Raw genomic sequence first — 13094 nt, 5'->3', positions numbered from 1 at the left:
AAATTCCTAGAAGTTTAAAACCCGGTACCGTGTTTCATCCTTCTATTGACTCATGCCACGTTTAGTCAAATTCCTAGAAGTTTAAAACCTGGTACCGTGTTTAATTCCTCTATTGACTTATGACACATTTAATCAAATTTCTAGAGAAGAGAAGTAATTTTATTTTTTTAATCAGTCATCACTTTAGACTTTAGAGAAGAGAGGTGAGTGAATGATATGAGCTAATGCGATTGAGTGTCTCTGTATTTTTTTTTAGGGGAAGTGTCTCCGTATTTATTAACGTCACATTAACCAATCTCTAACCCTTAAAAGTGGGAAGTTGAGGGAGATTAAGGGTTTTGACAAAAAATTAAGGGTTTTTGAAAAAATTAGTGAAAGTGAATAGTAACTTCAAAAGTAATAGTGCATTGACCAAATTTTTCTTCTTTTTTGTTGGTAATTTCGGAAATGTCATCAAGAATTGTTGACTTTTCTTGACTTCCTTCACTTTCATTCATATAATTACGGTTTATGTGATTATGAAAGTATTAGCTTTTAGCTTGTTTTAAGGTATGTGTTTTTGGGTGGGTTAGGTATTTTTTTTTTTTTAAAAAAAAGAGAAAAAAGGCTATAAAAGAACTTCATTTTCTAAATATTTGTTGCATGCAAAATTTCAAATGATTGAAGCATTTTCGATCCACAAATTCTTTTGGAAAATATTCAGGTAATTTTCAAACATCCAATATTTTTTTAAGTTGATTAATGCAAGATTAAAGGTTGTATTTTTTTTTTCTAATTATGTTATTTTTTCGAATTTAGTTTGTGGTCTTACTTGGACATGTTATTTGTTTGCTTAATTTTGAAAATTTGGTATGGTTTTAATTCAATTCTTGATCTTGATATACTAAGTTTGAATTTGCATTGCATGCAAGCATATTTATCTAATTATTATTATGTTATTTTTTCGAATTTAGTATGTGGGCTTACTTGGACATGTTATTGTTTGTTTGGAATTGAAATTTTGATATGGTTTTAGTTCAATGCAAAATTAATGGGTGTATTTTTTTTTTCTAATTATGTTATTTTTTTTAATTTAGTTTGTGGTCTTACTTGGACATGTTATTTATTTTTTTTTTATTTTGAAATTTTGTTATGGTTTTAATTTAATTCTTGATATACTAAGTTTGATTTTGCATGCAAGCATATTTATCTAATTATGTTATTTTTTCGAATTTAGTTTGTGGGCTTACTTGGATATGTTATTTGTTTGTTTGATTTTGAAATTTTGTTATGGTTTTAATTCAATTCTTGATATACTAAGTTTGATTTTGCATGCAAGCATATTTATGAGTGAAACCTTTATATATTATGTTATTTGTTCATATTTAGTGTGTGTGTTAATATATGGGTGTAATATTTACTAATCTAATTTTTTGTTGCATGCAAAATTTCAAGTGATTGAAGCACTTCTGATCCACAATTTCTTTTGGAAAATTTTCAAGAAATTTTCAAGCATTCAATATTTTATGAAGTTGGTTGATGCAAAATTATGGGTGTATTTTTTAAAAAACTGTGTTATTTTTTCGAATTTAGTTTGTGGCTTACTTGGACATGTTATTTGTTGTTTGATTTTAAATTTTTGTTATGGTTTTAATTCAGTTCTTGGTATACTAAGTTTGATCTTGCATGGAAGCATATTTATGAGTGACATTTTTATATATTATGTTATTTGTTTGTATTTAGTGTGTGTGCAAAATTTATGGGTGTAATTTTTTCTAATTATGTTATTTTTTCGATTTTAGTTTGTTGGTTTTCTTGGACATGTTATTTGTTTGTTTGATTTTGAAATTTAGATATGGTGTTATTTTCCGGAAATGTCATCAAGAGTTGTTCACTTTTGTAGACTTTGTTGACTTCCTTCATTTTCATTCATGTAATTAGAGCTGTCAATTCGGGTAAACGGGTCGGGTTTGAGTCGGGTTAGTGTGAGTCGGGTCATCTCGGGTCGGGTCAATACGGGTTAATGTCGTAACATATGTGTGTCGGTTTCGGGTTGGGTCATGCTTGAGTTGGGTCACGTCGGGTCATACATCTTATCGGGTTTGGGTCGGGTCTAGGTCGGCTTAGTAAAAGGTTGGGTTACATTCGGGTCGAGTGAAAAATAGGTCGGGTTAAATTCGGGTCTTTACGGGTTTAAACGAGTTAGGGTCGTTCTCGGGTTCGAGTCGGGTTCGGTTCAAGTCAATTATTTATGGGTTATAATCAGGTCGGGTCATTCTCGGGTTCAAGTCGGGTTCGGTTTAAGTTAATAATTTGCGGGTTATAATCAAGTTGGGTCATTTTCAAGTCGAGTCATTCTCGGGTTTGAGTCGGGTTCAGTTTAAGTCAATAATTTGCGGAAAACATGTTTTCTCCCTGAAATTCGTCCCTAAAAACATGTTGTGAAACTAACCTCTTAAAATTCAAAGTGAAATATTGAAGGAATAGAGTTAGGATTCAATTTTCGTTCCAATATCAACATGAGATAATGACCTATACATATTGATTCAGTAACAAGTCGGGTTGAATTTGGGTTAGGTCAATAACAAGTCGGGTTGATTCGGGTCGGGTTTGTAATAGGTCGGGTTAAAATTCGAGTCGGGTTAAATTCGGGTTAAGTTTGGAACAGGTCGGGTTGAGTTCGGGTTTTGACGGGTTTGGGTCAATTTCGGTTCAGGTCGGGTTTGGTTCAGGTCAATAATTTACGGTTTACATTCGGGTCGGGTCGTCTCTAGGTCGGTTAATTGATGTGTCTGTTTTATATAGTATTTTACCCCCGTCCCTTGGTCATAATTAGTAGTGTTTTTGGCTCTTTAAAGCCACTTTTATTACCAATTGGTGTTTTCTAGTGTTTTCGTAGATTTGGTTGACTTTTGCATGGATTTATGCTTTTGGAGTATTCTCCCGAGATAATTTTGAGCAATCACGAACATTGGAGAAGCACGACCAGATTCTATAGCCCAGGGCCGGTTAGAGCCATTGAACCGGTGATTAAGGGCTCGGTATAGGTGATACCGGGGCATTTGGACCGAGTATTGAAGATCGGTAAATTAATTGTGTGATTATAATACGTAGCGAAAGCCCTTTATAATATGATTGATGTATGCATTGATGAATGATTATTATTTTCTACCCTGGAATATTATTTATTGGTGAACCTATGCCCTAGATCCTTTTATATATTGTTTTCTCCCTATTCTAAATCTTAGTAGTTTAGTTTCATATTTAAATATAAATATTGGTTACTTCATAATCTAGATTATTTTAGTTAATTAGGAATAGAAAGACTTGTTTCCCTGTGGAGATCGACCCTACTTCCCTATCTGCTTTAGTTAGAGGACTTAGGAATTATTTTTGATTAGGGGATACGACTTTAACCTGTCATTAATGTTCGGGTTCGAGTCTCAAATACTCGGGTCAACTTGGGTCTAGAGCTGGTTTCACGTCGGGTTTGGGTCACCATTTTTTTCGGATTCTGACGAGTCGGGTAATAGGTCGGGTTAGGGTCGGTATTTCGGGTCGGGTCAGCTTTTGACAGCTCTACATATAATTGTGGTTTATGTGATTAATAAAGTGGTGAAGTGGACATGTATTACATTGTGTAATACATTATGAAAGAAATAGCTTTTAGCTTGTGGCATGTGTTTTTTGGGTGGGTTAGGTATTTTTTTTTAAAAAAAAATTAAAAAGAAAAAGGCGATAAAAGAACTCCATTTTCTAATTTTTTGTTGTATGCAAAATTTTAAGTGATTGAAGCACTTCCAATTCACGATTTCTGTTGGAAAATTTTTAGGTAATTTTCAAGCATTTAGTAGTTTATGAAGTTGATTAATGCAAAATAAATGGGTGTAATTTCTTCTAATTATGATATTTTTTCGAATTTAGTTTGTGGGATTACTTGTACATGTTATTTTTTTGTTTGATTTTGAAATTTTTATATGGTTTTATTTTAGTTCTTGATATACAAAATTTGATTTTGCATGCAAGCATATTTATGGATGAAATTTTTATATATTATGGTATTTGTTTGTGTTTAGTGTGTGTGCAAAATTTTTGGGTGAAATTTTTTGTAATTATGTTGTTTTTTCGAATTTAGTTTGTGGGTTTACTTGGACATGTTATTTGTTTGTTTGATTTTGAAATTTTGATATGGTTTTAATTTAGTTCTTGAGATACTATGTGTGTTTTTGTATGCAAGCATATTTATGGGTGTATTTTTTATTAGTTATGTTGTTTGTTTAATTTTAGTGTGTGAGTCTACTTGCATATATTGTTTGTTTGTTTGACTTTGATGTTTTTAGATTTTTTTAATTTATAATTATTTTTACAATTTTAGTTTGTGGGTTTACTTGGACATGTTATGGTTTTGTTTCATTTGAGATATCAAGTGTGTAATTTACTAATTATGTTGTTTGATTTTAGTGTATGAGTCAACTGTTTTTTGCATGCAAGCATATTTATGGGTTTAATGTTTGCTAATTATGTTATTTGTTTAATTTTAGAGGGTGAGTCTACTTGCATGTATTGATTGTTTGTTTGATTTTGATGCCTTAAGATGGTTTTATTTTGTAGTTATTTTTACAATTTAAGTTTGTGGGTTTACTTGGACATGCTATGGTTTTAATTCATCAATTTTAGTTTTGTTCAATTTTAGTAAGTGATTCTACATACTTACATATATTGTTTGTTTGTTTGATTTTGACGTTTTTAGATGGTTTTATTTTATATAAGCATATTTTCGAGTAAAAAGATTTTGGATACTAAGTATTTAATTATTTTTTTTGCATGTAAGTAAATTTGTAGGTGTAGTCTTTATTGAGCTTTTATATTTGTCATGCATGTATGATGTTGAGATGTAATTTTTTTTTAGCTTTTAAAGTTGTCATGCGTATATGTGGTTGAAAGCTTTTGTTTTATTTTTTAAAAATTGTAGTGTGATAGTGTTTTGAGTATAAGATTCATGTTTTGAGGGTAGCACAAGTGAGAGTGATACGAGTTTTAGATTCGTTATTTTGATTGGTTTATATTGATAAGGGCTTGAGATGGTTTACAAATTCTAAATTGTTGCTTGCAATTTATGTGAAGTTTGTGGGTTGAATTGAGGTAAGAATTATGTATTATAAAGTTTCGGTTAACAATGCTTATTGGCCAGTTGGTAGCTGGTTTATATGGTTTGGGTGTCAAGTGATTGATCTCTGGTGTCTGTAGTTACATTTAAACTAGGATGAATTTAGTCTGAACTAGTTGATTGTACGTGAATTACAGGTTATGGATGCTCCGCTCACACAAGTAGTGATATCATTTCGTCCTTTATTGAAGCAAATTACCAGATGTTTGGATTTCCCTGATCTAGAATACCAATATCTCAATCTCCGAAAAAGCATTGCTTGTGTGGCTATAAGGAGCGAAAATAGTGTTGTTCCTACTGTTTATCTTGGTGGAGATACGGATAATGTAGATGAATCGTGTGAAATTGCAGCTAAAAGGCTGTGTATGATCTTATAAAAAGATATGACATAGTTGTTGAAGATGTAACTGCTTTACATAAACAAATGTATGAACGTTGTGGACGATTGTATGGTTACAAGAAAGAGGAATTGGAGGCAATTGAAAAAGGAAAATCAAAGGTTTATTTTCATGGAGATATTTCTACTGAAATTAGTCATAATCAAAGAAAAGTTGTTGTAGATTTCCTTGAGGTGTTGAGGTCTATTTTTAGATGTGTTGATGTAATTAAAATGCACTCCAATTGAAATTATTGAACAATTCCCAAATCAATATGTTTCTTGGTTTACCATCATTCACCATAGGAACAATTCAGGATTTAGGTGTTTGTTCAGTGATTTTTGTTTGAGTCAGGTTGCAGCTAAGCAAGACCTAGCTAGAAAAGATGTTGATTATCTCATTGATGTGTGTAATCTTGAAATAGTGGATGCTAATTATAGGGCAACGACATGTAGTTTTGATGCTGTGTTATGTGTTCTGGAGAGGGAAAGTTATTTAAGTGCAAAGGAACGTGTGTTGGGCTTTAAAGAACAGCTGGAACCTACTTCTAGTCTTGTAGAGCAGGATTACGTGGTTCCCGTTGGAGAGGATTTCCAAGCTCCAATGCCTAATCCACCTGTTATAGCTTTCAATAAGATTGAACTTAAGTCTCAAGTTGCAGAATCATTTGCTATTTTTGATTCTAGCATTGAAGAAATCCCAAAGGGGGTAGAGTCAGAAGATTTACATGGACGTTTTAAGCGTGTGAGGCTTTTAAAGGATTAGATGTTTTAGGTTTAGCTTGGAGTTAAAGGAGTGTTAACCGCTCACTGTTTGGTCTTTTGTTGTTGAATGCTTCAACTAGGATAGTTTTTTTTGGAGCAAGAAGTTGAAGTTGTTTAATTAGCTTTTTGTATGTTGCACATGATAGTTTTTTGTGATGCTTGTGCATTGGACTCTCTAAAGTAAACATTTATATAGGAGTTTGTATTAAAGAACTTGGCTATGTGATGGTTGTAATAGATTATATATAATTAATGACAATGAATTTTTTGTGTTTTTTGCTCTAATCTTCCTGTTTTCAATTACTTGTTGTTGTTATCTTGATTTATGCAGTTTTAAAGCTTATGGTATGTCTTGTTATGAAAATCCAGATTACTTAGATCACGAGCTTTATGTAGTAAAAAAATAGTTAACTGATACAACAATTCTTGCAAAGACAACGTATCGTGGAATTTGCACAGAACAACAGGATATGGGTGAGTTTTTTCATGTATCTAACAAAATTTAGATTTAGGAAAGTTTCATTTATTGTGCAATGATTTGAGGGTAATAGTTTACTAAATTAACGCTGATCACCAATTGTCTAGATCGATTATTACAAGCATCAACGAATTCAAAAAAATACAGAATTAAACGTCAAAGAGGGTTAGAAAGTGGATGTGATGAGGTAGAGGCTGGTAATGAGCCCAAGAAAAAATCAAGGAAAAAAAATTCAAGTGACAAGTAATTTTAGAACTCTTATTTGTAGTAAACATATTTTATATTCAATTGAATTGATGTGGAGATAATTGCTTATAAATTTGGTGTTCATTATTAATAAGCACCTTTATCGACAAGAAGATACACCAATAAACGCCTTATGGATTTGGAGAGAGGATGTAGTGACCGAATGCAAAGGTACTTAGAGGTTGAATACTTTGGTGTTATAGAAAAATTTATTAAATTTTGCTATGTTTTTGTTATTGATTTATGTTCTTAAAATAAAACTCAAAATGTGTTTTCGTAATTTTATTTTAAAGGTTACATGAGCAATCTAATGAAAATTCTAGAAAAGAAAAAGGGGGCACAATTGAAGTGTCAAGTAAATAAAGTGTCATTTTTAGGGAATTTCTACATGTTTTTACATAATAAATGTATTAATGTAAAAAAAAGTATTTGATATTTCATTGATCACATTTTTTACAGATGGTCTTGTTTCAAAAACTGTTGAAAGAGTTTTAGTTTAGGTTTTTGCATTACCTGCAGCTCAACTGACTGGTAATTTTAGTGGCTCATTGTTGATGTTGCAAATTTATTTTATATACAATTGAATTGATGTTGAGATAATTGCTTATAAATTTGATGTTCATTATTAAAAAGCACCTTTATCGAAAAGAAGATACACTAATAGCCGCCTTATGGATTTGGAGAGAGGATGTAGTGACCGAATGCAAAGGTACTTAGAGGTTGACTACTTTGGTGTTATAAAAAAGTTTATTAATTTTGCTATATTTTTGTTATTGATTTATGTTCTTAAACTAAAACTCAATATGTGTTTTTGTAATTTTATTTTAAAGGTTACAGGAGCAATCTATTGAAAATTCTGGAAAACAAAAAGGGAGCACAATTGAAGTGTCAAGTAAATAAACTGTCATTTTTTGGAAACTTCTACATGTTTTTACATAATAAATGTATTAATGTTAAAAAAAACGTATTTGAAATTTCATTGATCACATTTTTTTATAGATGGTCTTGTTTCAAAAACTAGTGAAAGAGTTTTAGTTCAGGTTTTTGCATTACCTGCAGTTCAACTAACAAGTAATTTTAGTGCTCATTGTTGATGTTGCTAATTTTATATACAACTGGTTTGGAGCTTCTGGCTTTTGAAATTGATTTGATGTTTACTATTATAAACAGCTTCCTCGGCAAAGGATTACAAGAATAAACATCGTACAAATTTGGAGGGTGAATGTAGTGTTCAAAAACAAAGGTTTTTAAAGACTTTATGGTATATTATTGATATTTATTTTCATAGTTAGAATTTGACTGAATATGTGTTTCAAATACTGTCTTAAAGGTCAAAGGAACAATCTGATGCAAGTTTTCAGAATAAAGAAATCAGTAAATTCCAAGCGATAAGTAATTTATTATTTTACTTTGTTGATATCGCAATTTTACAGTAAATATTTGTATTTTTAAAACCCTGAAATGAACATTGTTCATATTTTTCACAGGGGGATGTGTTGCTCTAATTGGAAAAAAAATTCCTACTAAGTCTTATCTTTTTCCTGCACCTACTTACTGTCATAGGTGTATGGCTAAAAAATTTGCTTTTGAATCACTTTACTTCTGTTGTGATAATGGAGAAATCAGGATTGCTGTTAATGAGTACCCTCCACTGCTTGTGTGGTTATTAACTTCTACAGATGAAGAAGCAAAACATTTCAGGAAGTATGTGCGATTCTATAATAATTTGTTCGCTTTCACTTCATTGGGCGATGATCACAAAGCTGAAACAAAGAATGTAATCTATGTTTTTAAGTTTCATGGAAAGATTTATCATAATATACCCAGTTTAGTTCCTGGAGAAAAAGGGCCACAATATATGAAATTGTACTGTTATGATGGACAGCAGGAATTAGCTAATCGTGTAAAGTGTTTTTCTACATTAAGGGAAAATATTTTGGCTATGTTGATGGAGATTACAAATCTGAATCCGTATGCCAGGTTCTTTCGAACTTTGAGGGGAGTTTCAATTAGTGATTCAACACAGATTCTGTTGAATAAGACTACAATTCTGGATCAGTGTGTTTATAATGCTCCAACTTCGGATGAGGTGGCTGTTATTTGGCCAGAGAATACTTCTTCCAGTGAGTCTGAAAGTCCACACATATTAGTCACTAGTGTAATCGATTCTCCTCATATGATCAAACACTATTATGGTTGCTATGATCCTTTACAATATCCATTGCTATTTCCATATGGTGATTGTGGGTGGACTCAAGGTCTAAAGAAGATGTCTATGGGTGGAATACAATAGTTACAGTCTCAGACAGATCCAGTTTCTTCTTGTAGTATACATACTAACGAACGGTTGTTGGATGAAGAAGCTAGGCGTATGAGTTTATTCTTATTAAAGTATATTTGATTTTATATATGTCATATATATACTTTTATTACTTATTTATTTTCCTTTTTTCAAATATCGATTTGTAGGTGCAAATGGAGGTTCATCCAAGGCAAATAAACATATTTCAGCTCGAGAATATTATGCACATAGACTTCAGTGTCGTCCGAGAAATACTTGCTCAAAGCTGGAAGATGTTTTCAGCAATATATCGTTGATATGTATGTCAAGGTAGAGAATACAAGCTTAGATTTTTTTCGAAGAAACCAACATACAATAAGGGCTGATCTTTATCAGGGACTTCTTGATACCATAGACTGTGGAGAAGAATGTGCACCAAATGTTGGAAAACGAGTTATATTTCCTGCGACATTTATAGGTGGTCCTCGAGATTTGAAGAAGAGATATCTGAATGCAATGTCATTAGTTCAGAGATTTGGCAAGCCTGATTTATTTATAACTATGACATGCAATCCTAATTGGCCTGAAATTAAACAATGTTGGAGAAGAAGCAAAAAATAGGCCAGATATTGTCTCAACAGTTTTTAGAGCAAAGGTACTTGCTTTAAAACACTTAATCAGGAAGAAAAAAATATATGGAGAAGTAGCTGCAATGATATATGTTATTGAATTCCAAAAAAGAGGTTTTCCTAATGCTTATTTTCTCATTATTTTGAAATCAGAATTCAAAATAAAGACTCCTGATGACTTTGATAAGTTTGTTTGTGCTGAAATTCCATCTTCTGAGATTGGATATTTAAGAGAAATTGTGATCAAGCATTTAATGCTTGGTCCATGTGGTCATCTTAATCCAGAATGGCCTTCTATGAAACATAAAGAACGACGTGGACAATATATCTATGGTTATCCAAAGCAAAATTGTGAAGAAACTAAAAGTAATAGTGATGGATATCCTATGTATCGAAGGAGAGCTACATGTGATATTGTTAAAGTTTGGAGTGTTGAAATGGATAATTCATTGGTGATTCCATATAATCCATATCTTTTAGCACATTTCAATTTTCATTTAAATGTTGAAGTTTGTTCAACTATTGAAACAGTGAAGTATCTGTATAAGTATGTTTATAAAGGACATGACAGGATATCATTCAATATTGTCCAGACAAAAGATGGAGTTCCTGTGCAGGATGAAATTGAACAGTATCAGTTAGGTTGATGGTTTCACCCTGTGAGGCTGTGTAGCGCCTTTTTGGTTTTGATTTATATGAAATGTATCCTTCAGTTTTACCTCTTCCTATTCACTTGCCTAACTCTCAGCTGATATAAATGAGACCTCATGAAAATCTTACGTCAATTGTTTCAGATGATAAGCGTACTAGGACCTGTTTAAAAGAGTTCTTCAAAATGAATTGTAAATCATCTTTGGGAACAGGATGGCTATACAATGAATTTTCAGAACAGTATCGGTGGGATTCATAAGATAAGCAGTGGTATAAAAGAAAGAATAAGAAAATTCAGGTTGGAAGGTTAGTATTTGTTTGACCTTCTAAAGGTGAAAGATACTATTTGCGGTTACTGCTTCACAATGTCAGGAGTCCAAAGTCGTTTGAAGATCTATGAACAGTCAATGGTTACGTGTGTCACACTTTTCAGCAGGCAGCACTGAATTTGGGATTAATGGAAGAGGATGATGCAATTGAGTTGTGCTTAACTGAAGGATGTGCCATTCAGATGCCTCATGTTATTCGAAAATTGTTTGCTACATTACTTATTTTCTGTCAGCCTAGAAATCCTTTGTCTTTGTGGTTGAAATATTATGATTCATTTTCTCCGACATAAACATCCTACAGATGATGCAAGAGTGAAATAGCTAACCATAAGATCAGTTGAGCAGTTTGTTGAGTCAATGGGAAGTACGTTGAAAGCATTTGGGTTACATGATTTAGTAGAAGATGATGGTGATTTTATACATGTAACCAAAGACATAGAAGATGCATTGAATGCACCGATACCACCAAAATGTCTGAAATGTAAAGATAAGTTAAATCAGGCTCAACGAGTTGCATTTGATGTCATTATAGATCATGTTACAAAAGGAAAGCCCGGTGCCTTTTTCATAGATGGTCCTGGTGGAACAGGGAAAACCTTTTTATATAATGCTCTATATGCAAAAATTAGATCAATGAATAAGATTGTTTTACCAATAGCCACTTCAGGTATTGCTGCAGCCAATATTCCTTCAGGTAGAACTGCACATTCACGGTTTAAAATCCCTTTAGATCCTTTAGGCTCTCTTGCTTGTAATGTTCCTAAGCAGGGAAGTCTAGCTGCACTTCTAAGGGAAAAAACGTTGATTATTTGGGATGAAGCTTCTATGGCTAAAAGGAGAATATCGAATCCCTCGACTCACTACTCAGATATATTTGTAGTTCAAGTGAATTATTTGGAGGCAAAATAGTAGTTTTTGGTGGGGATTTTAGACAAGTTCTTCCTATTGTTCCACGCAAAACACAGCGAGAGGCAGTATCTGCGAGTTTAGTCACTTTTTCTCTAAGGCCATAGCTACTGAAGTTCAGGCTTACGGAAAACTTAAGAGCTAAAGATGATCCTTCATATGCCGCTTTTTGTTGGCACTGGGAAATGGTGAATTGTAAAACACCGAGGATGCGTTTGTTGAGCTGCCACTGGAAATTGTTAAGCCTTGTTATAATGGAGAAGCTGATGATGTACATCTAATAGCTGTAGCATTTCTAGAAATGGATATGCTTCCATTCAGCTCAGATATTTTTATCACAAGAGCTATTCTAACACCGATGAATGAGGATGTTGATGTTATTAATTCAAGCTTGATTTGCAAATTCCTAGGTGAATCAGAAGTATATAAAAGCTATGACACAATGATTGATGAATATTTTGCCGTATATCCTACTGAATTTCTAAACAAGCTTTTTCAGGGTGGTATGAGTCCTCATGTGCTAGTGCTGAAAGTAGTCCTGTTATTCTGTTAAGAAACATTCTGCCATCATCTGGCTTGTGTAATGGAAAAAGACTAATATGTAAACGATTTTTTCGTAATCTCATCGAGTGTGTTATTGCTCTTGGACATAACAAAGGTCAGCATGTGTTAATTTCGATAATATCTGTACGCCCATCAGACTCAGCAGGCTATCCTTTTCAATTTCAGAGGAAACAGTTTCCTTTGAAACTTAGCTTTGCAATGACAATCAATAAAGCTCAGGGACAGACACTTAGTCAAGTTGTGGTTTTTCTACCACGATCATGTTTTTCACATGGACAACTGTATGTTGCGCTCTGTAGAGCTCGAAAATCAGCTAATGTCAGTGTAATAATTGAAGCTAACACTAAGCAACAAGATGCAACAAAGGTGAAAAATATAGTATCTTATGATATTCTTCGTTTGGCAGGAATCATCTAGCAGATTCGGGGAAAGTTATCATCATTTTTTCATACATATTAGTTAGGAGATTGTGTATATTTTTTTATAACCATTTGAGAGATTATTTTAATTTGTGTATAACTTCTACTTATTTTTCTATGTTTTTGTAGTAATGGAATAACTTGGAATTTAGCCAAAAGAGTAATGCCACATATTATAATGTAAATGTAAATAGTGGAAAATTAGATATGTCCACATATTATTATAATGTAAATGTAAATAGTGGAAAATTAGATATGTTAATCTTATTTTCATTATCAAGGAAAAAAAAAAGGAAGAATAATA

The 13094-nt window shown here is 32.4% G+C and overlaps 1 protein-coding gene across 1 annotated transcript; it reads left to right on the top strand.

The window, feature by feature from the left end:
• Positions 1-12108: 12108 nt before the first annotated feature.
• Positions 12109-12788, top strand: LOC145627752 (uncharacterized). Its single transcript, XM_081680101.1, has 2 exons — positions 12109-12217; positions 12307-12788. The coding sequence occupies exons 1-2, from the start codon at positions 12109-12111 to the stop codon at positions 12786-12788; spliced, it is 591 nt and encodes a 196-aa protein (XP_081536227.1).
• Positions 12789-13094: the final 306 nt, after the last annotated feature.

Source organism: Chenopodium album, chromosome 4 (genome assembly GCF_948465745.1).
Source record: "Chenopodium album chromosome 4, dcCheAlbu1.1, whole genome shotgun sequence".
In the NCBI taxonomy this organism is placed as follows: domain Eukaryota; kingdom Viridiplantae; phylum Streptophyta; class Magnoliopsida; order Caryophyllales; family Amaranthaceae; genus Chenopodium; species Chenopodium album.
The sequence above is the reverse complement of the archived record's forward strand: the minus strand, read 5'-3'. Positions and strand labels throughout refer to the sequence as shown.

Bases quoted from the DNA above. Each gene is read 5' to 3' on its own strand.
- LOC145627752 (XM_081680101.1), top strand. From the start codon at position 12,109: ATGGATATGCTTCCATTCAGCTCAGATATTTTTATCACAAGAGCTATT. The intron at 12,218-12,306 runs GTGAATCAGAAG...AAGCTTTTTCAG, and splicing joins CTTGATTTGCAAATTCCTAG to GGTGGTATGAGTCCTCATGT.